The 26,249-nt window shown below is 34.5% G+C and overlaps 3 protein-coding genes and 1 pseudogene across 5 annotated transcripts; all 4 read right to left on the bottom strand.

Moving 5' to 3' along the window:
* Positions 1–387: 387 nt before the first annotated feature.
* Positions 388–2,833, bottom strand: LOC140960256 (NAC domain-containing protein 71-like). Of its 2 annotated transcripts, none has more exons than XM_073418460.1 (3): positions 2,432–2,833; positions 1,944–2,212; positions 388–1,205 (listed from the first exon to the last, which is right to left on the bottom strand). In XM_073418460.1, exons 1-3 carry the CDS (start codon positions 2,628–2,630, stop codon positions 594–596), a joined length of 1,080 nt encoding a protein of 359 aa, XP_073274561.1. In that variant the 5' UTR covers positions 2,631–2,833; the 3' UTR covers positions 388–593. The 2 variants fall into 2 exon arrangements, with proteins under 2 accessions (XP_073274561.1, XP_073274562.1); XM_073418461.1 differs by having other exon boundaries at positions 2,438–2,830.
* A 4,766-nt stretch (positions 2,834–7,599) lies between these two features.
* LOC140958751 (uncharacterized) lies at positions 7,600–12,547 on the bottom strand (annotated as a pseudogene).
* On the bottom strand, positions 12,538–19,370 carry LOC140959126 (leucine-rich repeat receptor protein kinase HPCA1-like). Of its 2 annotated transcripts, none has more exons than XM_073416898.1 (20): positions 19,172–19,370; positions 18,971–19,080; positions 18,276–18,396; positions 18,110–18,181; positions 17,961–18,035; positions 17,801–17,872; positions 16,786–16,947; positions 16,624–16,698; positions 16,434–16,505; positions 16,271–16,342; positions 16,104–16,172; positions 15,908–15,982; positions 15,759–15,830; positions 15,293–15,427; positions 14,712–15,190; positions 14,479–14,637; positions 14,053–14,189; positions 13,687–13,906; positions 13,141–13,373; positions 12,538–13,035 (listed from the first exon to the last, which is right to left on the bottom strand). In XM_073416898.1, exons 2-20 carry the CDS (start codon positions 19,050–19,052, stop codon positions 12,559–12,561), a joined length of 2,859 nt encoding a protein of 952 aa, XP_073272999.1. In that variant the 5' UTR covers positions 19,053–19,080; positions 19,172–19,370; the 3' UTR covers positions 12,538–12,558. The 2 variants fall into 2 exon arrangements, with proteins under 2 accessions (XP_073272999.1, XP_073273000.1); XM_073416899.1 differs by having other exon boundaries at positions 19,179–19,370.
* Positions 19,371–22,831: 3,461 nt separating this feature from the next.
* Positions 22,832–26,227, bottom strand: LOC140959602 (endoglucanase 25-like). The gene is made up of 6 exons (XM_073417520.1): positions 25,830–26,227; positions 25,206–25,516; positions 24,565–25,023; positions 24,323–24,458; positions 24,061–24,233; positions 22,832–23,541 (listed from the first exon to the last, which is right to left on the bottom strand). The coding sequence occupies exons 1-6, from the start codon at positions 26,197–26,199 to the stop codon at positions 23,140–23,142; spliced, it is 1,851 nt and encodes a 616-aa protein (XP_073273621.1). The 5' UTR covers positions 26,200–26,227; the 3' UTR covers positions 22,832–23,139.
* Between the last annotated feature and the right edge of the window lie 22 nt (positions 26,228–26,249).

The raw sequence follows: 26,249 nt of genomic DNA, 5'->3' as shown, positions 1-26,249 counted from the left end.
TATATATATTGTTAAAAGAATTTACTACTATGCTATCTCCATCATTTGTACGGGTAGATGAGGCTGCAGCGGTTCAAAGAATATCAGAGCTTCCACGTACGAGAATCAAGAATTATACAAAAATGAAGGGAAAATTATGGTTTTGGTATTTTTCTATTGTTTTTTTTTTTTTTTTTTTTTTTTTTTTTTTTTTTTTTNTTTAATTTTAGAATATTATTAAGCAATTTTGGTCTTTTTTATAACATGAAATTGATATGATGCTCATGTATGTGTCGTGTTAGCATTGTCAATGAAAAATTATTAAAATTGTAAAAAATTGAAAGATAAAATATTAAAATTCAATTTGATATTTAGAGGACCAATATTGCAATTACAAATATATATATAGGACAAAAATTGCAATTTCTCAAAAACGAAATAAATTGTGAAGGTGATGCTACATACATTGCTTAAAACCAACAAAAACAAAAATCATAATGTTGAAATTGTGAAATTTAAAAGTGTAATAACAAATATTAAGATTTAGTAGGAATCAAATAATGTATGGAACATGTGTATGTGCAGCACATTATTATTGACGATCGATACATTAATTACTTGTAAAGATTCGTGTAGTGATGATCTTTATTGCTTGCTTCTGAAACTGCATTCCAATCCCACATTCTATCCGAGAAGTCGATCTGACCGGAGCTCGAAATCTCTACCGGCAGTTGCTGTTGCTGTTGCTGCAAAGTGGAGAAATGGGCTAAAATATTGGTCGCACTATTATTAGAATAATGCTGATTTTCTTGACCGAGGTTTGAAGCGGCTTGCTGTGAGTAAATATTCACTAATTTGTGAAGATCGGGATCACTTGAATGGGAAGAAGAACCGGCGAAAATGGTGGTACAATCTTGTGATCTGGATTGGTGCGATATAATTCTATCATGTTCTGATAAATTATGAAGCGTAATAGTTGAGTTTATGGGGAGAAGCGAGTTTATATTTGTGCTAAAAGAATCGGACTTTGAACGGCCATGAGCAAGAGAGGTTCCAATATCTGTGCTGCTACACGGCCTAGTTTTGCTCATCTTTCCATTAGTTTTTCGAGCTGATTTTGACGCTCTCGCTGAAGATAACGAACCTTTTGTCGGAAGAGACCGAGGGAGACACGAATGGTTTTCGACTCCAGCTCGTTTATACACTCGGCAGAGAGAAATTTCAGCCTGAGAAAACGAGGTAAGTTAAGGTGAGCGAACCGGGGATTTCTCGTTAATTAGATCGAGGATTGATGAACGACATTTTACTAAACACTTCTATACATGTTACATGCATCAACCAAGTAATAAAATTATAAACGGGGAGGTGAAATTTGAAATAATTTGTATTGAATAAACCGTGTATTGTCATTATCCTCACACTGGCTTCCGTCCGGAAAGAAGGGTTATTTTATGTAACAACATATATATGAGCAGCATCTTTTTGAATGGTAGCAGTTAATGGAAGTTTCAGTGCATTAAATGTGCCTAAATTTAATGTTTATGTGTTGTCTCTTTATGTTTCTGCTGTGAACATTTAAAAACTCCCATAGTAAGAACAAAATTAGAGATCAAGACAGACAGTTGTCAGGTTCTTGTACCTTTTCTTAATTTCATACATGAACAAAAACTCATTTTGGTTTCATGATACATATACACTGTGTTTCAAGAAAATCAACTCTTACTGGATTTGTTAGTTGTCAGCAACATAAGGTTATTGAAACAAAAACACAAGACTAGTAGGTATCGGAGCAAAACAATTTGATAAAAAAAAAAACAGAAAACACAAAAATAATGACCCAAAAAACATTAATTTCGGAAACTCGCACTGCCAGGAATTGTGTAAGAATGAAATTTTTTATTACGAAACACAGAAAGATTATATATTTATTCATTACCATCTGATATTGAGATGGATATAATTACCTTTTGTAAGCGTTCGGTTTCATGTTGCGGCAAACGGTACTCATTCATGATCCAAGTAGTTCTGATTCCTTTAGGAGCCTTACCGGAGTAGAAAACGAGGGTTTTCTTGAGACCAATAGAACTCAAATTCTCACTTCTGATCATTCTATCAGCACCAGTAGCCTTCCAATAACCAGAAGTCGTGACCCGATTCGGCCGATCCCCATTTCGATACTTCTTATCTCTTGGAACATAGAAGTACCACTCTTTCTCCCCTATTGCAGCAAAGGCTAAGAATATCCAAAGAACCAAATCATGTATATATATATATATATTTTTTTTTTTAAAAAAAAAAAAAAAATCAGAAGAGATGCACCTAAAAAAGAAACAAGAATTTGAAATTTCCAGTTTATTGAAGATATTTCGGAAGACAAGATCGAAAAGGGTTGTTTAGGATCATAAGAGATATACACAAGTGCATTAAATCATATGCAAGTATATATATATACATTTACCAGGAAGTTCCCATGGATCATATCGATAAAGGTCTAAAAAAGTGATGAGTTCAACATTAAAACGCTTGCCCTCCACCTTCCGCCGGAGGTAGAACTCAACAAGTTCTTCTTCGGTCGGATGGAAGCGAAATCCAGGCATAATCATGTCGTTTTCGTGTTCGTCATGCTTCGAGTTTTCTTCTTGAGTATTCATTATATTGCTGCGTCAACGGCCATAAAACTGAAAGTACAAATCCTTAATTAGTTAGTATCAGCAAAAGATCAATTATATCTCTACATCTCTTTGCAGACATGGAATTTGTGCACAAAGAGAAATGGGAGAGAGGAAGATGAATATTAATAGGCGCAGGTACAATACTACAATGTATGGTTCAAGGGTTTACCTCATCAAAACGGGTGTAAGTTGATAGAATGCAGGTCCCGTGCATTTTAAATTTTTTTTAAAAAAAAAATATAAATCTAGTGTAGTTGGAAAACTTAAAAGTTGAAAAAAAAAATCACTATTATGTATTAACCTGATTTTTCTTATTAATTTTTTCAAAAAGTGTTCAAAGAAATTATACTTAATTTATGGTTTTAGTTTTGGTCCCAATTCTTATTTCTTATTTTTAGGAATCAAAACTAAATTGTAACAAGTCCTTGTTTTTTTTTTTTTTTTAATTCTTGTTTTACTATCCAATCCGATTTTTGAAGGAATAATGCTAAAATTACAACATATATATTATACATCGATTTTTACAACAATTATATCGTTAGATTTTGTATTAAAATTTTTGTGCAGTAAAAATTATTGTACAAATCTTATTGTACCTGTAGCATGAGTACTCTTTTTAAAATGGTTTAAGTAATTTCTTCAAAGGAAATTAACCATGTTAAAATGAGCAAGTATATATTGGTTTTAAAAGTTTTAAACATGTAGAAATTAATCTATATATCTATATATACCTATAAAAGTGTGGATACTTGAAAAGTTTTCCCATTGTGAACGGACATAATTACCCTTCACGTATTTACTTATTTTCATTATCAAGTTACGCATGTAGTAATTTCACACTTAGTTTATTAATTAATAATTAATACTAATTAACCATATTTTATGGTTATAATTTTATGTTTTTGACTTTCTACTCTCATCTTTATACAATATTTAAAAGTTATATCTTTTTAATTTTCTCTCTACATCATATTTTATTATTTTAATGCAAATTTGTAATTATATTTTTAGTGTAGAACTAATATAACAAGAGATTAAACTAAAATAAATAACAAAATGATTCAAATTATTTTTTTTAGAAAATCAAATTTTTTGTTTTTATCATATAATTGGTATTTACGTGCATCACACGTGCTTCATGCTAGTAAAATTAAAAGACTAGAAGTAGCTAGTCTTGGTCACACCTTGAAAGAATTCATTAGCTAGCTAGTTTGCCTTGAGGGCCTACGTGTGGAAGCCGCTGCATTGATTAAGGTGTTGTAGATGAGAAAGGGACATTACAAATACGATACAGGTTGGCCATTTAGTCTAATTGGAGCCCATCTTCCAACTATGCTTTATTTTATGAGTATTCAGATCTCTAAGAGATAATAAAATATTGTTAATCCTTAGATCATAAACAAACTACGAATGAATGTACGTTTAGGACTTGTGAATCTTATCTTGATCAAATATCAAATCTGAGTTAGATTCATCACATGCATGCCATTCAGATCAGACAACTGCTCGTATTTTAACTTTATACATACACAGATTAACTTGTCAACATTAGCTAGCATGCACTAAAGAAACTCCGAGGAAGTATATATGCAGTTATGAGAACTGGAAAGTACATCTACATTCTTGGCTAATTTTGGACACCTTTCCAAAATCACACACACACACACAAAAGGCATCGTAATAAATACGAATTTCACACATTTTTAATCACTTCCCTAGCTGATGAAGAATTTCGAAGAGCAGCAGCATGTTAATACAGTATTAAAGTACTTGTACACATATATGAGAATGTACGTACGCCCAACACATCAACTCGGCTGATATATATACATTCAAAATTTTAAAATTTAAACACATGAACGTCCTAATTCAGTCGAACNAAATTATATGTATGCATATGGGTAAGATGGGAGACATGCAAAATTCTCAAGAGAATCCCGTGACCACTATTCCCATTATGACAATAACAAGACCTTCTTTATCTTTGTTTTTATTGCCCTTTCCGATCCTTTTCACCCCTTAACTAATCTCTTTCTAATTTCTCGCACATTTCATCTATAAAAACTAACACTTGCTAGCTACTTCAAGCATTTGATTTTCAATAATGCATGGCACGAAATATACGGATCGCGAACTCGACCACGACTTACTTACAATCCCTTAAAAAAAATTAACATTTAAAGAGTACCCCTATAAAAATTTGGTATCTAATTAAAACCTTGTTATATGTGAAATAAAACTTTCTTTAAAAACAAAAGGCAAATCGAAAATGTATATCGTTAGATATATATCCTATATGTTTTCATTGAATACGATTAAATAATTTTTCAAAAAAAAAAAAATATATATATATATATATACAAATAAAATATCTTTTTTTTTATCCCATTGGTTATTTGTTTATCGACACTGGATACTAGCTAGTAATCCTAGGATGCATGCATTCATCGTGTGCGTTAAATAATTTTAATATAATCAAATCGTAAAATATATACAGTATATATACATGCTTATATAAATTGTAATTATATATTGGATTAGTTTTTTTAATCCAAATTAAAAGTTTTTAAATTTTTTTGTTTTCTCACAAAATATAAAGATATTTTAGGGGAAAATTCGATGTGCTTTAAATACCAAAGATAATTACATTAGAAATATCTAATATAAAAATTTAATTTAGATATCAAATAAAAAAAATATTATTTAAGATATATATAAATATTTCCCTTTTTGTTTTATCATCAAACAGTGCCGTACTTATTTATACAATCTAATTTAGAGTACTGAATTCCATTTTGAAGTCAACCAATTTTCACTGGAGTTAGGCCTCGAATTATAGGACTTGCGAGAAAAAAGAACATATAATTGGACACCTACACATGAATCATATATTTTTGATACTCCACCGTACCATATATTTAGAATAAATTTCATTTTTCTTCTTTCCTAAATATATAGTTTAATTTTCTTATTTAATATTATTTTTCTACTCTTTTATTGATTTATTTATCCCCTACTTTGTTCATTTAATTATTAAAATATTCATTAAATAAGAGATGAAACGAGGAAATTTTTTTTGTAAAATTTACTTTTTTAATAACTTTCATCGTTTGAAAACAAACACAAGCCTAAATACAAGACACGATGAGAGTGTATAAGTGGATCTAATTGAATACGTGAACCCTTCAAAACGGAAACTCAATCAAGTTTCATACGAAAACTGCGCGCATATTTGATCAGATATGTTTACCTGTTTGAGATTTTAATCTTTTATGTTGTCAAAGTTCACTTTTAGTTATATACCTTTCAATTTATGACAATTTTAATCACTTTTCATTAAGATGTTGATGTGAAACTATATACGTCGTCGTCCGCATAGAAAATTTAATAAAGTTTTATACGTACCTACATACATACATACGCGTCTGTGATGATGTATATATATTTTGATGGTGCGATGATGTTAAAATGAATGGGCCTGCCATGATTGGTCATCTCGTTTTCTGGAATGGACGAATGAGCAGGCAAATCCTCGACTGATATGAACATAACATTTGTGCAATGTAATTGAAAAGGCCAACCGTGTCACATTTGACAGACAAATTACACAAGACATATGCCACTGAGTCCTCGAGATTAAAGAAATCCGTCTCTTTTCCGAAAGAAAAAAAATTACTAATAATAATAATAATAAATTGATGATTATATTATCGATCATTTTATTTATTTTCTAAACAAAATTGGACAATCCTAAAATTTTGATTAGACCGTATAAGGAAAGTAGTATTAATCAAGAAGTTTAAAAGATCTTTTTAAAAAATTAAACATTGAACACTTATTAGATATGGATTGAAGAATTAAAAATTTTGAAAAAATGATTCCATTTTGTACAAATGAGGGCCGATCGAGCCAAAAGATTTGGCAAATTATATACAAATGCTCGGGTTTCAAAATTAGGTGGACGAAACGTATATTTTTTCTAGTAAATTCATATTATATAATTGAATATGAAACATGTTTTCGCCAGCATGATAGGTGAATCGACTTATCAACTGGTGCAATTAAAAAATTATTTAAAATATATACTTTCTTCTTAGGCTTTAGTCTCTTGGGAAATGTGTTATGGTACATTTTCATATTATTAATATTTAAATATAAAATGCAGTTTGATTCCTATATAAACAAAATAAAAGTAATCTTTAATGCGAAAGAAATGTCAATGGTTACAAACACCAACTAATTTATGACTTAAAAGTCAAGTAGGGGATGCATTTTCAGACAATTTGTTCCTTAAATCCTTGAGAGCATCAACTACGTACTTCCGAATCAAAATTGTACGTCCTCAACAGTTTAACTTGCATGGCAGTTGATCTGGACAAAAATAGAAATTAGATAAAATAAAGAAGAGTAAATGAACACATTAGTATGGATACAAGATCTATCAAAGAAAGAAAACAAATCTGATCAACAAATTTGTTGAACAAAATCACGCCCCGTTGAAGATTACATCAACAAAAAAACCAGACTTCTATAACATTGTACATTCTTGCAGGCAAAGAGTCGCCCTCCGAAGGTTCTTTCCAGAGCTCTTATTCCAAAGCATGTCGGTGGCAATAGAGAAGACAAGGAATGGGTGGGGATCACTAACTGATCGAATCCTGTATTTTTGAGTTGCATGGAGATCATTAGACCCTTCTCTTAGAATTATATTTTAGTGATTTTACATCAATTTCTGATGACAAACAAGGATTCAGATTGAATATGCAGAAATATTGAGAATTGTTCAGAGACTAAGTTATTAGCATAATACAATTCATTATACGAGTTTAGTCCAAAATGTTGAAGAGATCACATACCGCTCCACGAGCTGCATGCTGCTGACAACGATCAGATGTCACAACCCAAACTTTTGGACAGCCATCCTCCCTTAATGTCACAACCTAATCATAAGAAACAAAAGCAAGCCATCAGGTGAGTTGAAGTAAACACAGAAATATTATAACATAAAATAAATAAAGTACTATTGTTTCAGGAAAGGATGCCAAGTTCTTGAATATAAGGGGAAAAAAACTTGCCTTAGTCTATCAAACGTTAAAGTAGCAGACAGAGATATTCAATACGTGTGCCAAAAGAACTGCACAATTCTACACAAACAAATATTTCACCACATATAATGTTTCTAACTAATTAATAATGTTCAATATTTTTCCCACTGATAAATTTACAGAAGCAGTAACTGGAAAGGAAAGAGAGGTGTATCATAAACTCATTGTTTTCTATGATAAAAGTAAGTTTAAATATTGGTTATGAATCAACATAGGTTTTGTTTTGTGTCTGTCTTGTTTCAGCTGAGAATACCAAGTCAATCCTGAAAAGCTATTAACTACCTATAATATTTATGATTTTCAAGCAGACAAATCATTCAGCAAGAAACAAAGTAGAACTGACAAAAGAAATCACAAGCGAAAAATGAAGAGCCACAATACATCAAAGGCGATAAGGTTTTCATGCTATTGAAAAAATATAGGTTTATCAAAAATTTAAAATAGTTTTTAGCTCTGGCCGAGTCACCTACTCACCCAGAGCTAAATTTGAAACAAAATGTCACATATGACGAACCAGGTGTTTGATCTTTGATAAGCTAATCCTTTATTGATGGGGGATGCAATATATGAACACAACCCGTAATTAGAGATCTTACTAGTGCAAAGGAAAAAATTGCATAAAATATTATATATAGACATACAAGCACATCTAATTCGTAAATGCATTTATTTTCTCTCAGTATAACCAAAGATTCGATGACTGTAACCAGCTGGTGCAGTAACATAAGGCAAAATGAATTTCAACAGCAGTAAAACAAGGATTTTCTGATTTTAATAGATTAGCCATAAAAATTCCAAGGAAATTAGGCCATAAAATCTTATTCACAAAAGAATACCCAGCAAAAGTTTCTTTGTGCGTTAGTAGGCCAGACATCATGGTATCAAATACAACCACCACTTTCACCTCTGTAGACATTTCAAAATAGTCTATGAGATGGTGCCCATGCAAGCAGACAAGAACACATGGAGTAGAATATTTTTCTAATAAGTCCAATTTTTAAATACAAATAAAAGAATTATATTAGAACTTAAAATCTAGATGTAAACAAACATATATGCAGCAGCACATTTTCTCCTTCCAATAGAATATGAATTGTGTTTTTACAATATGATAAAGACAGTAAATTTCTAATAAAATTGATGAATCATAATAAGGATTTCTGTCATCTAGAGTGGAACAAATTTCGATTAATTGACTACTGGAATCAATTTAATCCATTGTCCTATCAAATTGACTACGTCGACATATACAGAAGTGTTATTGCATTATTGGCTGTCAAATAATCTGCATAGGAAGAATACAACTCATTGCCGGGCCACACTCTGTCCCGAGTAAATGTTTTGAGAAGCAGTATAACATATTTTGCTAGAAAATCGAAAGCATATTCTTTATCAGTCTCAACAATTTATCACTTGTAAGATTTCCAAGCTTCGTTTTTTTGGGTGTGAATCAAGTATCAACGATCTTCACATGCCTCCTGGAGAAGAGTACATAATAATTCTCATAAACGATAAGCTCTAAATAGATTGGGAGGGCAATGCTGAGATAGATTGGGAGGGCAATGCTGAGCTCCAAAAGATATATAAAAATGAAAATCCAAGTTATAAACTCTACATGCTTGAATGCTGGGAAAAAATAAAGCTTTTAGACAAAGCTATAAGCCACGAGCAATTCATATTTGGCCAGTATTTAACAGAACAGTACTTCTAAGATATTGATACCATCTAGCTACTATGAATAAAAAAAGATTCAAAGCACAAACCTCTTAGCACACTAAATGTTACCAGTTCATCAATCAGCTTTTGGCGAGCAATATCAAGTCTTCCATTCATGAAATGCTTCTTCAACTTAGCCCAATAGCCACAAACATTATAACCATCAACAAGTAAGACAGGAAATGCTGTGTCTAAACCCTGGTTTGTACTGTTACAAGAGTTGAGTAAATTATTAAACTTTAGATGTTCTACATCGGACAACCTGGAAAACTAAGTTGAACAAAACAGTAAAAGCAAAAAAGTATTACTGGTAGAGGGATAAAGTTGGATCTCGATAAATTTCGCTGTCATCTGGCATTTCTTCCTTTTCCATTCTCTTTCTGTGATAGCTTAGTTGCAGGCCGGGGCGTGTCAGATTTTCTCTTTTGAAACTCCTATTGTCTCTCAATTCAAAGCATTTGATTAATACGAAAGAAGCAAATTTAAACATGGAAATTTGAAACAATTTAGATATGAATATGATATAACCTTCCATAATCTCAAGAACTGCAAATTCTGCTTCACATTTGCAGAAATTCTTGGAGGGGCTCGATTAGAACTCTGATAGAAATAATCCCATTTCTTGTTAAAAACCAGGCGATAGTATTACACAAAAAAAAAACGGGAGGAAAGCTTTTCCATTCTTCAGAATAATGTCGAGAGTGGTTCAAATACTTCCAAAACACGGATAAGATAAATTTTTTCTTGAATTAAGGTATCTAACTCGTTCATATTAACCAGCGGTTCTCAAAATAATCAGTGCAGACATAGAATGTAGAAGCAGCCTTTCAAGTGAGTTTTCTAGCCAAGTGCAAGTCATGCCATAGTAAATTATATGAATCTCGAATCTTGTAAAAGTAATTTTTAACCAGGTTGTTTCAGTCATCCATTAATCTTCAATATATAGTACTCTTTATGCCACATGCTACACTTACAAGGTCAAATGCGAAGCCCCAAGTAGGTACACACTATCAGCTTGTGTGTCATCAGGCACTAACATCAAGAAGTTCAAGCTCAATCTTTTTAGAATGTCATTCCAACACATGCTATTCCTACATGACTATATAAAACAACTAAAAATGGAAATCTTTCCCATTTCAAAGGGCAACTGCTGTCAAGCAACTGCCTTTACAGAATTTACCTTCTGCAGCAACTTTACAGTGTTTCTTCGGTATATTTCATGGTCTCATTTAAAACACACAGTAAGAGTCCAAGCCGATACCAAAATACAGGACGAAATATTAAAATAGACCCATAAACAAGAGAGAAGAGAACCACTTTCGGAGAAGGTGTTTGAGATCCTTTACTCTTTTTGGCCACAATTTTGCAAGAACAATTCTACGCAAGGCAAAATAATCCCAGGAATAACTGTGACGATGATGAAGTTGTTGATATGGCTTTCATGAGTAGGCAACCACACTTGGATGCTTCTTGTTCTTGAATGCCATGTACGATCATGCATCTTGTTGTATCCCTTTCTTGAATTTCTTGGTTGGTCCAACAAAGTTCACTACATTTCAACGATTCTTGAACCCTTCACTGGCAAAATTTTTAAGTCGTTTCGTATTCTTCAAAAAGTCTAGTATCCGGCTCAACTGACTGTAGGCTTTTTTCTCTTTTTCCCAATGTTTTTGCTCAATAAAGTAATGAACTAGTGGCACAGTGTAAACCATCCGCCAAGGTCAGGCTCAGACCAGTTATTCGCCACAAATTCCCCATATAGTACGAGGAACAAGAGGCTCAAAATCAACGTACCTTTATTTTTTATTATAACTAAATTATATCTTTTACTTACTATTTGTAGATATGATTATTATTTAAATATAAATAAAGCTAATTATAAAAAAATCCATGCAACAAATGTCAATAGTCACTAACATATCAAAAATCACACAAAAAAAAAAAAACAATTCTTAAAGTATTTTATTTCATATTCTGTATATCAATTTTGAAAATAATACTAATTATTATTTTGTGTAATTCATTGAATTTTTTTTCCAAAATATATTTTAGGGCATTCAAACTTTGGCACATAACTCATCACTCAACTGAATTTAAGAAATGGTTTGTTATAAGCAAAATCTGATTGAGTGACGTTTTTTTTTTAAAAGGAGAACGAAACCATTCATCTTGCATATTATTTCTTACTACATAAATACATTCGGATATTTTCTTAAAATAATAATAATAAATTTTTTTTTTTTGGGACAATGGACTGCAACCACTTCTCCTCTTCGATTCAGGTAGGTGAATGTAAACCACGCTTAGTGATAAACATCATTTATGTACAGTCCCAAGATTTATCTGTCTAGTTTAGATTATTATATCACTCTGATAGAAAGCTTATTTATTTTGACCAGTTCGACAATTTTTTTCCCGAGGGAAAGAATTGTTTGTTTGGGTTTTAATAGTCTAATATTGGTTGGTTCCATTTGTTTCGATGAATTATACGTTCGTATAGAAAAAGTTCGAGTAGCCATTTAATTTCTGCATTATTTCTTAAATTAAAAGTAATGAACAAACTGCAAAGGTTTTAATTTTATTATAAACAAAGAACCGAGTAATTTTATTTACAAAAAAGTACAGAGAATATTATATATAAAATCAAATAGGTGTTCTTTCGCTCTATAAGGTACGGTAGTATTTATTTGATGACATTTACTCTGAAGTCCTCGACTGCATAATGGACTTACATAGTAATTATTTCATACTCGGGATTTTTACGAAAATTATTAACTAAGTTGCTATAAAAATATCATTATAAACTAATTTTAAATATTTAATTTTTATCATGTTGTAATAAGCATCATCAGCCACTGCTAAAATCTAACGCAAACTGTGAAATTTGATGACTTTATGCATCCATTTCAGAAAAACGTGTTGAACCCAAGGAAAAATTATATTGTTATCCAAGAAATCAACAAAACAACTCAATGAAATATATCTAACAATTGTACATTTACCTGTGACCATGTACACCGGAATCTTCGTGTTCATGCTCTTAGCCCCCGAAAAATCCACAGACCACTGGCACATGTTCAGCAACACTACTTGGGTTCTATTTTTGAGGGACTGTAAAACCCACTATAAGTAAACAGACTCTCATTGCTATTATAAGGATGTTCAAAACCTTTGCTTGCTCCTTCATAGCTTGCTGATGTCGATGCGGATTCGGTATTAGGATTCATACCAGCCAATTCCATTGTATTCTCTATCTCTTTCACTACCTCACTCATCAGTGGCCGGTTAGCACCTGATTCTTGAACACAACTTAGCGCTAAATCGATAAACTTTTCTACGCTTCTTGGTGACATAGACGAAGCAACTATTGGGTCAAGAATTGGCTCGAGGTTGTATAACTCCTTCGTTTTATCCATTGCTTGCCTAATCATTCCAACAATATGTTTCCCTTTCTCAATCGGATTTCTGGCCGTTGCGAGTTCCAGTAGTAATATCCCAAAGCTATAGACGTCACTCTTTTCGGTTAATTGTTGTGTCATGTAGTACTCGGGATCCAGGTATCCCTTGTAAAGAAAAGCAGAAAGGAGTTGAATATACAGATTAGAAAAAAGGGCACTTCATCATAGAACAACAATGAAGCTGCACATATTTCCCATAAATTCACTCACCATTGTGCCTTTTACTTGAGTTGTAACATGGCCCTTTTCGGATTCCTTGAGCTTCGAGAGACCAAAATCTGCGACTTTAGCGTTCAGGCGGTCATCCAATAAGATGTTGTTTGATTTGATATCCCTGTGTATTATGGGAGGGTCGGCTAAGTCATGCAGATACTGCAAACCTCTGCCCGCTCCAAGAGCTATTCTGAGTCTCCTTGTCCAATCTAACCTGATTCCTGACTTCCCTGCAAAAGTCAAGTTTATACCATTTATTTTTCTGCAGGGAAATGATCGAGTTCACCATCAATATTAAGAAATCAACATGTTGTAACAAAAGTTAGCTGATAAGTACTAGTGTAGCTCATATATTTTACTTGTTTCGATCACAAAGGAAGGAGTAAACCTGAAAACAAATTTGGTATAGCTATTTTATCTGAGAATGCAATTATTATGTTTGAAAACTTAAGGTTTGGAAACAGAGAGAATAAGCCAAAGCACCGATATTATCCAGTTCAAACATGATAGATCTTCTGCCCAGTTTTCAGTTTCATGGATTACCTGAAATACTATCTTTCAAGGTGCCATTCGCAATATATTCATATACCAGCATTTGCTCGCCTTGGTCGAAACAAAAACCAATAAGACTGACAACATTCTTATGATGAACCCTCGAGAGAAGCTCAATCTCAGTTTTGAACTCCCCTGCTCCCTGCATGGATCCAACCTGAGCTCTTTTAATGGCAACCAGTTTCCCATTGGAAAGAGTTCCTCTATATACCTGACACATGTTACCATACAGAATTGATCGGTCGGTATGAATGGAGATATGGCATAGCTACTAATATTTTAAAAACCGAATAATAAGAAGTAATAATTTCGACCAAAAACATTGTATCATGGAACAAAAAATAATGAAAAAATCACCTTTCCATAGCCACCAATTCCAATACAGTTACTTTCTGCAAAGTTATTTGTGCACTTCTTCAGTTCTTCAAAGGAGAAACTTCTTGCTCCTTTTAACTGTGGAACCCCCCCACTGTTAGAATTTGGATCCCAGGTTGCTGCAAGGAGTAAAATTATAACGGTTGTTATGGTATATCTACGACTTATGTTATGTGAGAGCATCTTGGACTAACGGTGTTCGATCTCTTGATGTGTCGTGCTTTCTATCTAAAGGCATATCTCTATTAAAACCACATTTTTAACTATGAATCAACAATTTATTTTACGAATAACTTTCTTCACTCTCATAATGTTCTGAGAGTAATACATTTTTTTACAGACTTGTGATCTGGTATACTAGCTATAACAACTAATAGAAGATTAGGCAAATCAAATTCTCAAACATACCAAAAGGATCAGTCTTTTTGGCAGCTGTTTCAGCTCTTCTCTTCTGGCGGAAAGCATATAATCCAGCGAGGAGTAATAGCAGGAGGAGGACAGATCCACCAACTGCTACTCCAATGATAATTGTGGTACTTGATGAGTGGCCTTTTCCCGCGGCCTGACCTGAACAATGACACACAAATCCAATTGTTGGGTGGATTTCTCATTTTACAGATTTGAATGGAAGATAAAAATACCTGCGAAGTATGCATAGTTGTTGCCGATGAAAAAGAAGGGTCCAAATCCAGGCGGTGGCTTGAAAGTTTGATTGCTTAGAATAAACCCGATTCCGGTAATCGCAGTTCGATTGAAATAATCTTGACCGGATGGAAACGCTTGGAGATTCAGTAAAAGGTAGTTATCAACATTTTTAGTTGGATTACTCAGAGAAACTGAATCCACAGGGAGACTATTGGACTGAAAAGATTTCATCAGTTCTTGATTCAGAGATGCATAAATACTTGAATTTCCAAAATTGGAGAAGGAAGGAGCTCGGAAAAACAAGGTTCCTGTATAGGGATAAGCACATTTACAGGTGGGACTCGAAATCTTGTCCGAACTACAGGAAAGTGGAATGCAGTTTTCTGCCGGCGTTGTGTATGAGTAATCAGTCTGACGAGGAATAGTGCAGTACTTCTCTGTTGCTCCTTCATAACATATCGGGTTATTCGCAAGTCTGCAGATGTAAAACCAGAAAACCCATTTTATCAAAGAAAAAAACCATGGGTTCAGAAACTTAGCACTGAAAGAAGATCAATAAGAGTGGCGAAAAATGTACACGATTGTGATGCTGTAACCAACTCGTTGTGTAAAGGCACCAATCAAGTTGCTTTGTAAATCGATCAGCTGCAGTTGGCTGCTGTAGCTGGAACCAATGTCTAGTGTGCCATTGATCCGATTGTTCTTCAATACTCTAGGAGGAACAAAAGGGGACTATGCATCAACATTCACGATCATCACTACAAGAACAAAAAAGCTAGAACCGCGCCTAAAGTTATTATATATGATATGATGAGCTGCGACAGAAGTTGTAGCTCCATTGCGGACCACATGATACATAGTACCCCATTTCAGTGGGGCAGCTTCCCCCCATCTATTTCCATTCCTGACCACGACAGGATACAAACGGGGGTGTTCGTGTGCGTGCGTGATTAACCGAATAATATATGAGCCACTCTCGCTTTGAGTCCCCCTCTTAATGTTTTATGATGCGCAACATAATAGGAACATCAGAATTTACTCACATGGTCTGTAATTGGGGTTGGCTGAATAGAGAAACTGGGAGCTGTCCTTGAAGTCTTGTATTTCCCATTATTCTGCAAGTTCAACAGTGTTAGGGACACAAAGCAGTCCCAAATGACACTTATATACAAAGCCAAAGAGGGAGAGGTACAGTGAAGTCAATGACTGCAAAGACGAAAACCATGCTGGAATATCAGTTGCATCAAATGAGTTGTTGCTCATGTCCCTGAAAAAATCACAATTTACGACCTTCAACCATTGTTTCATGCACCACACACGTTTATCATTTAATAGAAACATCACAGTTTAACAATTTCAAAGCATAGGTAAATTGGGGCTCAACTTACACATAATTCAGCACATCCATGCCAGTTAAATTGGGCAAGGCTCCAACCAACTTATTGTTTGCCAAATACCTGGAATGTTCATCGGACATATATATATTTTTTATGTCTGATACTCTAGAGAAGAACAAAATAAACTAAAAAAATTTAAGTATTTTTATTCTACGTACAGGTCCTTGACAGAAACAAGATCGTTGAGGCTTTGAGGAACAGATCCACTTAAAGAGTTCCCATCAAGCCGTCTGTTGTAATTCGAGGTATTTAGTCCAAACTTTCCTAGTAAATCATACTTTGAGATAATTATGGTGCAGAAAATGGGATAGTGACACTTACAAAACCTCCAGCGGTTTTACAAGTCCGATCGTGGGAGGTATTTTTCCAGTTAGTTGATTATTTTCGAGAAGCCTAATCAAGCAAACATGGTTAAAACATGGGTGTATAATTCTAACAAGGTATCTGAGATGATGGGAGCAATTTTTAAATTCAAGTTTCCCAACAGTACAACAAATTTGGAACTACTTACAAATGTATTAGAGTCAAATTCAAGTTAAACAGCTGGGGTGGTATTTCACCGGACAGCTGATTATTTCCTAAATGACTGCAGAAAAACATGGGATTCCGGTTAGCACATAATCAATCAGTATGACACAAAAATAACGTGAAAATGAGTTGAAAATGTACATACAAGTGTTTTGCATTCACGAGCAAATCAAGACCTGGTGTGCTCCCATCTGAGACGGGGAGAGATCCTGTAAGCTTGTTATCGGCCAAATCCAGCCAATAAAGGTTTGATAAACTGCCAATCGAAGGTGGTATCCCGCCAATGAAATTGTTCGAATTAAGAGACCTTTATAGAAAAGGAAATGGAGCATTAGATTTGCAATGCATCAAGAAGAAAGGTAAGCAAGTGTAGAACGGGTTTCTCAAAAGTATTGGGATGGAAGGTACTGGGCTACACAAAGGTGAAGTCCAATAAGCTTGAGGGAGGAAGAAGTTGGGCCAATCAACATTGGTGCGATAAGAAGCCCATAACCGGATAACAGATACAGCGGTTAGGGGGTGACTGATAAAAGGAATAACGGTATCTATCTTCTTCCACTGGGACTTCAAGAAAAGCTTCCAAAAGAAAAACTGGAGAGAAAACCTGGTGATACGATCAAAACAGGAGACCACTGGATACACCGAGGTAATCAAGAGAGCGAGGAGCACAAGGAGATTAAAGGGAATAAAGCTTGATCGATTCTTGTAATTGTTCCTTTCTTTTGCTGAATTGTATACTCTGTGTATTACAAGTACTTCTGGAAATCAATAATGGCTGGTGGTGTTTCTCCGTGGACGTAGGTCTATAAGAGGCCGAATCACGTAATCGCGTTGTGTTTTACTTGTTGGAGTGTGTGTGATCTAGTGTGCGTGCAAGGGGGAGTGCGAGTTCCCGGTTGATATTTGTTTCTGAAGGTGCAGCATAATTACACGTCAAAGAAGGCGACAATTCTTAACAGTAAGAAACTAAGTCCCACTTGAATATGAACGAAATCCAACACTTTAGCATTCCAAGTAATCTGAACTGAGATTCTTATTAATTAACAAACGTGGTCATTAAATTACATCAACAATCCATTGATGTGATGTATCCTCGAAAAAAAGGTTCTCTGTATAAAGACATTTAGATGAGAACATAGCAGATATTCAAAAGCCCTTACAGGTAGACCAATTGTCGTAGAGATCCTATTGAGGGTGGTATTGCACCAGAAAATCCACAACCAACGAGGATTCTGCGATGCACGTACAAAGCAGAAATTATCTCATCGTACGAGTAATATGTCTATTTCAAGGTGCTATCACACATTTAGATTCGCTTACAAGCTCGATAACTTCTGCAAATTGTCCATTGCTGAAGGAAGAGATCCAGTCATCTCTTTGTTGTATGATAGATCCCTAAACATACATAATTTATGGTAATAAAGAAACAAATGACAAACAAAGAATTTAAAATGCTTAGAAACACCTACAGGATTTGCAACTCAGGTAAATTGTTGATGTCTGAGGATAGCTGACCACTCAAGTTGATGCTTGCCAATGTGCTGAAAAGATTAGATGTCTTGGGATTATATTCAGAAACACATGAAATGATTTGCCTCAGTCTCCTCTACACTGCAAGTATCGGCAAACACTTACATAGAAACAACGCGGTTTTCAGAGCATCTAATTCCATCCCAAGCATTCCCACATGGATCAGCTCCGACCCAATTCGGAGGTACATTGTCCCATTTGATTCTCAGAGCCTGTAGACCAGCAACTGCATCATGGAAAAACTATGTCCTTCAGTTCAGCACAGGGTTGATCCTAAGTCATTGTCCCCACCATTTGGTGATCAAATCCGTAAAAACGACACCGACAATTTATTTAAGGAACTAGCGTAGGAGAACAGGTTTTCAAATTTAAAAATGAAATCAAACAGAATACAGATCATAACAAGACAAACACATGGCTTCAGGCTTCAAGTGCTCCATCAAGCTATGAGTGTTTATTCTCATTCCGGGAAATATTGAAGTATCAAGAACCCATCCTTCGCCAAAACCCATATCTATGTTATGCTTGAAAGTGAGAAAATGGACTAGAATAAGTTCGATTGGCCAGCTCAAAAAACTCCCAAGAACAAGGTAAACTTTTCAACCGACAGCAAAAAGGAGAAACAAAGGTTTCGATTTTTCCTTCTAACATGTAACAAACATATAAGATTACTTCGAAATTGAGACCCTGAAGAGATGGCTCAGTCCAGTACTACAACCCACTCGAGAATTCACAATTAATCGTAGAAACAAATGTATCAAGTCTGAAAGACAACCTTTATGCAAGATGAGATAACTTACAATCATCTGGATCTGTGAGAGCTGTTACTACCAAAACGTGGACCAAACCAACCAGCACAGAAAGATGAATTCTCCAACACATGGTTGCTCAAGACCTCAAAGTTTGATATCTACAGACCAAAATTTCAAGAAAAAAACTAAACACCCCACATATCTGCACAGACTGAGGACACGAAAGCTTCACAATGACTAATATAGCACCACTGACTTCTGCCCAACTTGCCAAGAGTTGAATACAATGTAGCTTCTTGCAGACAACTTATGTTCGAATGTCTTATCAATTCCCATTCGAGTTTCACAAGCTTCCTCAAATTAAAGTGTGAGAAAATATATATTTTACTTTTTCACGTTACCAATAATGGTAGCGCATCATAATAAATCACACATAATTATATGTGACTTCTCTACGGCACAAGTTTTGGATTTCATAACATTTATATGACAAGATTAGGTCCTAATTTTTTTACTTTCACCCGAGGATCTCAGATATTAAATATCTTGTTTTTACGGCAGAAAAAAGTAGAACTCCGCACATTCAACGGATATAGTAATTTATTCCAACGGTGGGGTATCTGCATGCATTTATTACGTGGTTATCTGCTCAAGGTGACGCTGCTTCTCTTACAAGTTACTATTATCGTTCGTACATGCATAAATCTTGTAATACTAAAAATAATATATCCATGATTGCTAGCAAATCATTTTTGTCGCCAAACCCAAATTTAACTCCATCCGCCAATAGGATTAATATAAATTAAATAGATTAAAAAAAACCTTTTAAATTTTGGCTAGATATTTTCAAGTAATTAATCAAAACTTGGGGGTCATTTTCGGGAAGCATTCAAGGCAAGTTGATCCATATGGAAATGGGCACGCATCAAACAGATCAACCACACGTCTTAAAGACTTGTTATTAACAATATATGGTTAACGGGCAGTGGGTAGGTGAAATGGAGTTGTGATATAAATAATCATGTGGACAAAGTCAAACCTACTTAGTATATAAAGGAAATGTTGAATATAATAATTTTACTATGTGTATTTGGATTCAAACTATTCAAATACAGGAAAGAAAGGTTCTTGAATTCTTTTGAACGTTTGAGTCTTTGTAATTTATATCACATTTTTTTTTCTGTCATCATATGTATATTTACTGTTTTAAATTAAAATAAAATATTAAGTATCTTAATTATAAAGCAAAATATCAAGGAAAATAAGTATTCAGAATTAGATAAATCGCACTCCATTTCATGTTATTCACCGTACGCCAAGAAATAACACTTCATTGGATTGGAAGTGGACACAAATTTCCCCAAAAACATGCTGCAAGCAACATAATTAATGATTGTTAACATTCAAGACATGGTATTTTTTCAGAATAAAACCAAAAATCAAAAGCACGCTGACATTACTTGTTGGCAAACTGTGACTGTGTTCTGTATAATTTACAACAGTAGTATCAGAAATCTATTCCACGTTATGCATAATCCGCACTAAGCTGGCTAATCACACAAATGAACAATATTATTGACTCTGAATGAACATAAAAAACCATTCAGAATCAAGAATTTTTTTTAAAAAAAAAAAAAAAAATTGTGTAGCCTATGAAAAGAAACAATACGATCAACGGCGTTCTGCATGAAAAGGGAACGAACCATAGCTAACATCATATCCCTCCGCGGTATTCGAATGCAGTGGACTTTCATCTGTTGTTTCCTCATAGCTAGATGGATTGTATCATGTATCTGATTTCTTGTCAAACTTAGCCAACTCCATTATATTCTCGATTTCTCTCACTACCTCACCCATTGTAGGCCTATCAGTTGCGGATTCTTTAACACAACTCATTGCCATATCTAAGAACTTCTGTAACCCGCTAAGTTTTGCTCCGCTCCCGATCCGAGGGTTGGATCATTAATGGCTTGATCAAGATTTTGAAGCTCGCTTTGATTACCCATTGCTTTTTGGACTAGTCTTACAATGTGTACGTTTTCCATGTTGTATTGGCGGTCTTGCCGTTACCAACTCTAGTAATACCACTCCAAAACTATATACATCACTTTTTTCAGTTAATTGTTGTGTCATGTAATATTCAGGATCCATATATCCCTACAGCATAAAGGATCGTTTTATTATTTGAGTGGATAACATCACAAACTTAATATTAGGTTTGCATTCCAAGATCTAGAGCTTCATTTACGTACCAATGTCCCTTTGACTTGTGTGGTGACATAACCCTTGCCAGTGCCACCCATCAAACATTTTATTTATATATTTTTTTAACGTAGCATCCTACTGTGCTAGATATAGTAAAATATTTTATACAATTTATGACTTAGTTATAAATTTACTATGTTTTTTCAATTTGTTATGAATTTACTACAGATGTTCACTATATAACATACATATTGTCTATATTTTTTTATATTTATATCATCGTCAAGAATTTAAATGTGCATAGTCGATAAATTTTGTTTTCCGTCCTACTCATGTGTGTGCATATATATATAATTCGGATCTTGAAGCTTCGTTCTTGCTACTAGATCAAAAGATCATCGACATACTTATAGATATTCAACATAATGGAACCCTGACAATAGTGCCAGAGTTAGGATTTCAGAAATTTCAAATATGAAAAAAAATTTAGAACTATCACATGTAGTGTTAAAAAGATATAATTAATTTATTCGTTTAATATAACAAGATATTAAACTCAATTAAATGACAAAATGATTCAAATTATTTTTTTAGAAAATCAAATTTTAAAATTTTATCATGTAATTGGTATTTACGTGCATCGCACGTGATTCATGCTAGTGTATATACAGAGCCGTACCTGTGTTCGATAGGGCCTGAAATGAAAATGTAAAAAAAAAGTTCTTTTGTTGCTATAAATAATGCTAAAATTCTGTTAGCAAATAATAAATACGATAAATAATACATAAGTACACAAAGAAACAATATATTACATAAAAAAAATCAATAAATATTTGAAATAATTACATAAATAATAATCAGCTAACTATTTTAAAAGAAAAAATATATATCAAATTTGTATAAAAGTTATATTCCTTCAAGGACCGAGCCATGAGGTGCTGGCTTTCTTGGCCTCATGAAAAGTCTGGCCCTATATATATACATATTTTATATCCCTTCAAGGACCGAGCATTAGGTGGTGGCTTTCTTGGCCTCATGAAACGACAACTAGCTCTAACCTGAAGTTTCGCAAGAATTGAATCGATCGAAGACAAAAAGGGATTGCTCGTGAACTTTGTTGGGGGGGATGGATTTGCTAGATTTTTGTTTCAGAGTTCAGTGCTTGTGAGCTTTTGATCTCTACATTTTTCTATCATTATTATTTTTTCATCAGCAATGAAGTCAAAAGTTATAAAATAAATTATATTTTTATTCATATACCTAAATTAGATTAGACTTTACTAAAAAAGATGAATGAGACTAGTTGATGTATCTCAAATATATATATATATTTATATTTATTTTAAAAAGATTTGTTCATAAATTTCAAATTTGTTATTTAAAAATATATCATTTTTAGTCCTATTAAAAAAGAATATGAGGGGACGATTTCAACAGAATATTTAATTAATCTTAAATAAGCATAGTTATTAAACTAACTGACATTTTTGCATGTGATATATAGTAATTTAAATTATAGAAATAAGTAACATAGAATGCCGGGGGAATTCTTGGTAAGTTAAAAAAAGTCTCGCCAATTTTAGTTACTGTTTACCCATCTTCTTTTATTAATAGTATAGATGAATACATAGAAAAACAAAAAATAAGAAAAAAATGGTGGGCACTGCTTGCTCAACTCTCCTCCTCCTCTCCCAAAGTTATATAATAATGAAGAAATATTTATTTCGAAACATACAGAAAGTTCACTTCCAAACTATAATGTCAAAAGAATAAAGGTCCATCTCATACATACATGCTATATACATCACAACATTGAAATACATGGCATTGGCCCCAAATTTTTCTTCAAGCAGACCAATCCTCCTATTCTAACCATCCTATATAACCCTGTGAGTTTTTTTTTTTTTTTGTAATTTATGTCCCAATACATGAAAAATATAAAAGGGGGGAAAAGGAAAAAATACCACTTCGAATGTTGACTGTCACGGACGATGAAAAACGATGGCGTCAACTCATGGCCTCCATGGAGCTGGTGGGGGTGGAGGTATTGGAAACATGGGTGGCACCGCAGAGAAAATGGTGTTCTTGTCAATTTCCATGGTAGAACCTCCAGATAGAGCAACAAGAGCTGCAACTAATCCAGCATTGCCAGCTAGTGTTGGTTCTGTATAGTTGTAATTTGTTCGTACGTCATGGAAACCATCTTGCCTGTCCGGACCAGCAACCATGGCTCCGACAAGAATATTTGGATTTGCCTTCGACGAGTCCCTCCATTTCCATCCTCCTGTACAACTGTACTTGGCTTGGTTCTTAGGAATTGATGCCCCTCTATGGTGAACGTGCTTTGGATAGTGGTTTCCAAATCCCACCACATAACTCATCTGTCTTGGGTTCTTACCAAGAACGTAATCAATCTGAAACGCAAATAATGACACTAGCTCCATTAATACTCCTTGATAAATTTACCGACATTATAAGGAAGAGTCATAATTAATAAAACCACATGTACTCAGGCTCAAGACTCTATCCTTGTATCAAGTAAGCAAGGGCAACCGTTCATGAGGTGTTCATTGGCGAGCATAAATCAACACGAGAATTAAAAAAAAAGAAAAAAAAGTGTTCATTGGTCATGAAGCACAAGCCATGGTGCTTTAAATGCTCAAAGTGGCTTTAAAGTTCACCTTAAATATGGTGATGTTAAATTCAAAATAAAATGCGAATTAATAACTTTTTATTATCGTGTAGACACCATATTATTTTATTATCATTCAAAAGTTTGAAATATACAAATTGAATGGTAATAAATTTTCTTCAAATAGTTATACTTTCAGTATATATCCATTAATATGTCTCTTTTCTCTAAGGTGTGTTCCTGTGCCGGCCTGCTTTGCCTAGAACTTGAGCATGCTTTATGATACTCAATAATGTCGTACCTGAGTCTGAGCGAATTCCCGAAGAGAATCAGTTGAGTAGAAACGTGGTCCACAGTACCACCCAGGAGAATCGGCAGACTTCATATAGTCACTAAACAATGTTGCAAGGAACGCTGCATTGACTACATACTGAAGAGGCTGAGGCGCTCCATGATTTAATTGGATCATGCCTCCTGCCCAAGGTGCACAAAACTTTAATCAGAAACATTACAGAACTGAACTATTTACTCTGGATAAGTTCCAAGGAAGTAAAGTTGATTACCTTTCGTTCGGTTGAATGTGGAAAATTCTGGCAAGAACGAGCACATGAAAATGCTGGTCTGGTTGTGAAATGTACTCAAAATTTCTTCATATGGGTAACCGGGACTCAGGAACAATCTAAGACGACTCAGAAGCACCTATATGCAGAATTGTTTCACTTTCATCAACAATTAGCAAAACCTATTTCAATACGGCAATTTATTTAACAATGTTTCGCAGACTACCATCTTATTTTCACATTACCTGAGCTCCAGCGAGCTTATTTTCCCAACTCAGCACACCATAAAACGGGCCTCCCCAAAAAGCACCCGCGTGTTTTGCAAGACCAGGAGCCGTAGCAAGCTGAAGATAGGAAGAATTCCCAGTAGCATAATAGAGCCATGATGCACCCCACACAAATTCATCCCAGTAACTGGTGGAATTATAGAAAGTTGACGCTTCAGTGCCAACACTGTATCTACCTCTCTGATCCCTCGCAAATTTGAATAGGGTTCTGGCACCATGGACAAGCTTTTGTGAGTAGGCTTTATTGTCCTTGAAAACAATGGAAGCAGAAGCCAAAGCAGCAGCCATTTCCGCAGCAAGATCCGAGCAACTACTGCATTCAAGAATAGGTCTATCATGATCAATGTCCTCTGGGCGAGTCCAACAGTAATGATCATTGGGCTTGGTCGATTCCCCCGAGGTATCACCTTCTCCAACCTACCAAGAAAGAATAATTTGAAAATAAAAAATCAAGGACATCAATTTCTTGAGCAAGTTCCGTCACGCGAAGCGATCAAATATGAAGTTACAGAAACTTCTCTCTTTCAATAAACAACACAGAAGAAACAATATTACTAATTAAGTTAACTAAAAATGAACTTTCAACAAGTCATAGATACCTGCATCACAATTCGATCAATGGTATCGGCAGTGTTATTGAAAGTCTTGAGGAAGTAATCAGTACCCCACTTGATAATATCTTTGACATGATTAAGTTCTCCAGCTGCTTCATACTTTGCACTGTATTCGATCACACTCCAACTCAACATTGTCATTGCAAAAGATTGAGGGAAATTAAACTTGATCGCATCACCAGCATCGTAATAGCCACCAGCCAGATCTTTAAACAGAGTAGTAGAACCAGATTTTCCATCGTTTACACACGAGTTTCCCCGCCATGATACATTATTATGCTTGGGTAGTTTTCCGGCTGCAAAAATAAATATCGAGCATCAGAAAATATGCAATTCACAGTCTTAGATCACCTTAAAACTGATAAGATCGAAATTCATTCAGACAGATCCATACAATTGTAAAAATAAATAAAGTATCAGTTGATCTCCCCTCCTTACAAATTACGTCTATTATCAGACCGGGTAAAATAAGAGTTATTCATTGATTAATAAATTCTCAAAATCTTACATTTCTCTATCCAGAAGCATGAGATCCAGTAAATCCAATAGCAAATTGAACCGTATATTATTAACTATAAAGTGATGAGCAACAGTAACGCATGCACTTACATCGTTGAGCATTAAAGAACATGAGAGCCTTGTTGAGAGCCAGAGTGTAATTATCCGGCGGAGGCGGGCGGTGGTGAAGCCGCGGCACAGTCTTAACAATCAAAGTGACGAACCCAGCCAACAATCCAGCCGCGACAATAGTCCCCACCGTCCACACAAAGAGCTTCCTGCTCACGATAATGCATCCCAGATCCACATACTTGTTCTTCTTCTGCTCCCCGGGACCCAGCAGCCAGCTCTGCTGCGTCTCGTCCAGCGTCCGGGACAGCGCCGCCCTGTCGTAGTCATGCAAATTCCTGCTCCGGTCATCGTCGGTGGCGGAATCGGCCGCAATCTCCAGCGTCCCGCCCCATGGATCACGGCCGTACATGGGCTCCACTTTTTTTTAAAAAAAAAATAAATTAAATTGCAATTCTGAAT

Source organism: Primulina huaijiensis, chromosome 15, assembly GCF_012295235.1.
Source record: "Primulina huaijiensis isolate GDHJ02 chromosome 15, ASM1229523v2, whole genome shotgun sequence".
Lineage (NCBI taxonomy): Eukaryota > Viridiplantae > Streptophyta > Magnoliopsida > Lamiales > Gesneriaceae > Primulina > Primulina huaijiensis.
The sequence above is the reverse complement of the archived record's forward strand: the minus strand, read 5'-3'. Positions and strand labels throughout refer to the sequence as shown.

Excerpts from the sequence above, each read along its gene's own strand:
- LOC140960256 (XM_073418460.1), bottom strand. The coding sequence starts at position 2,630 with ATGAATACTCAAGAAGAAAACTCGAAGCATGACGAACACGAAAACGAC. Across the intron at positions 2,213-2,431 it reads ATGGGAACTTCCTGGTAAAT|CCTTTGCTGCAATAGGGGAG; the intron begins GTATATATATAT and ends GGATATTCTTAG. Across the intron at positions 1,206-1,943 it reads AAACCGAACGCTTACAAAAG|GCTGAAATTTCTCTCTGCCG; the intron begins GTAATTATATCC and ends TCGTTTTCTCAG.
- LOC140959126 (XM_073416898.1), bottom strand. The coding sequence starts at position 19,052 with ATGTGTTGGAGAATTCATCTTTCTGTGCTGGTTGGTTTGGTCCACGTT. Across the intron at positions 16,506-16,623 it reads AATTTGACTCTAATACATTT|GCTTCTCGAAAATAATCAAC; the intron begins GTAAGTAGTTCC and ends TTGCTTGATTAG. Across the intron at positions 15,831-15,907 it reads TTGCAGTCATTGACTTCACT|AATAATGGGAAATACAAGAC; the intron begins GTACCTCTCCCT and ends TTGAACTTGCAG.
- LOC140959602 (XM_073417520.1), bottom strand. The coding sequence starts at position 26,199 with ATGTACGGCCGTGATCCATGGGGCGGGACGCTGGAGATTGCGGCCGAT. Across the intron at positions 24,459-24,564 it reads ATAAGCTCGCTGGAGCTCAG|GTGCTTCTGAGTCGTCTTAG; the intron begins GTAATGTGAAAA and ends TTCTGCATATAG. Across the intron at positions 23,542-24,060 it reads GGGAATTCGCTCAGACTCAG|ATTGATTACGTTCTTGGTAA; the intron begins GTACGACATTAT and ends TTTGCGTTTCAG.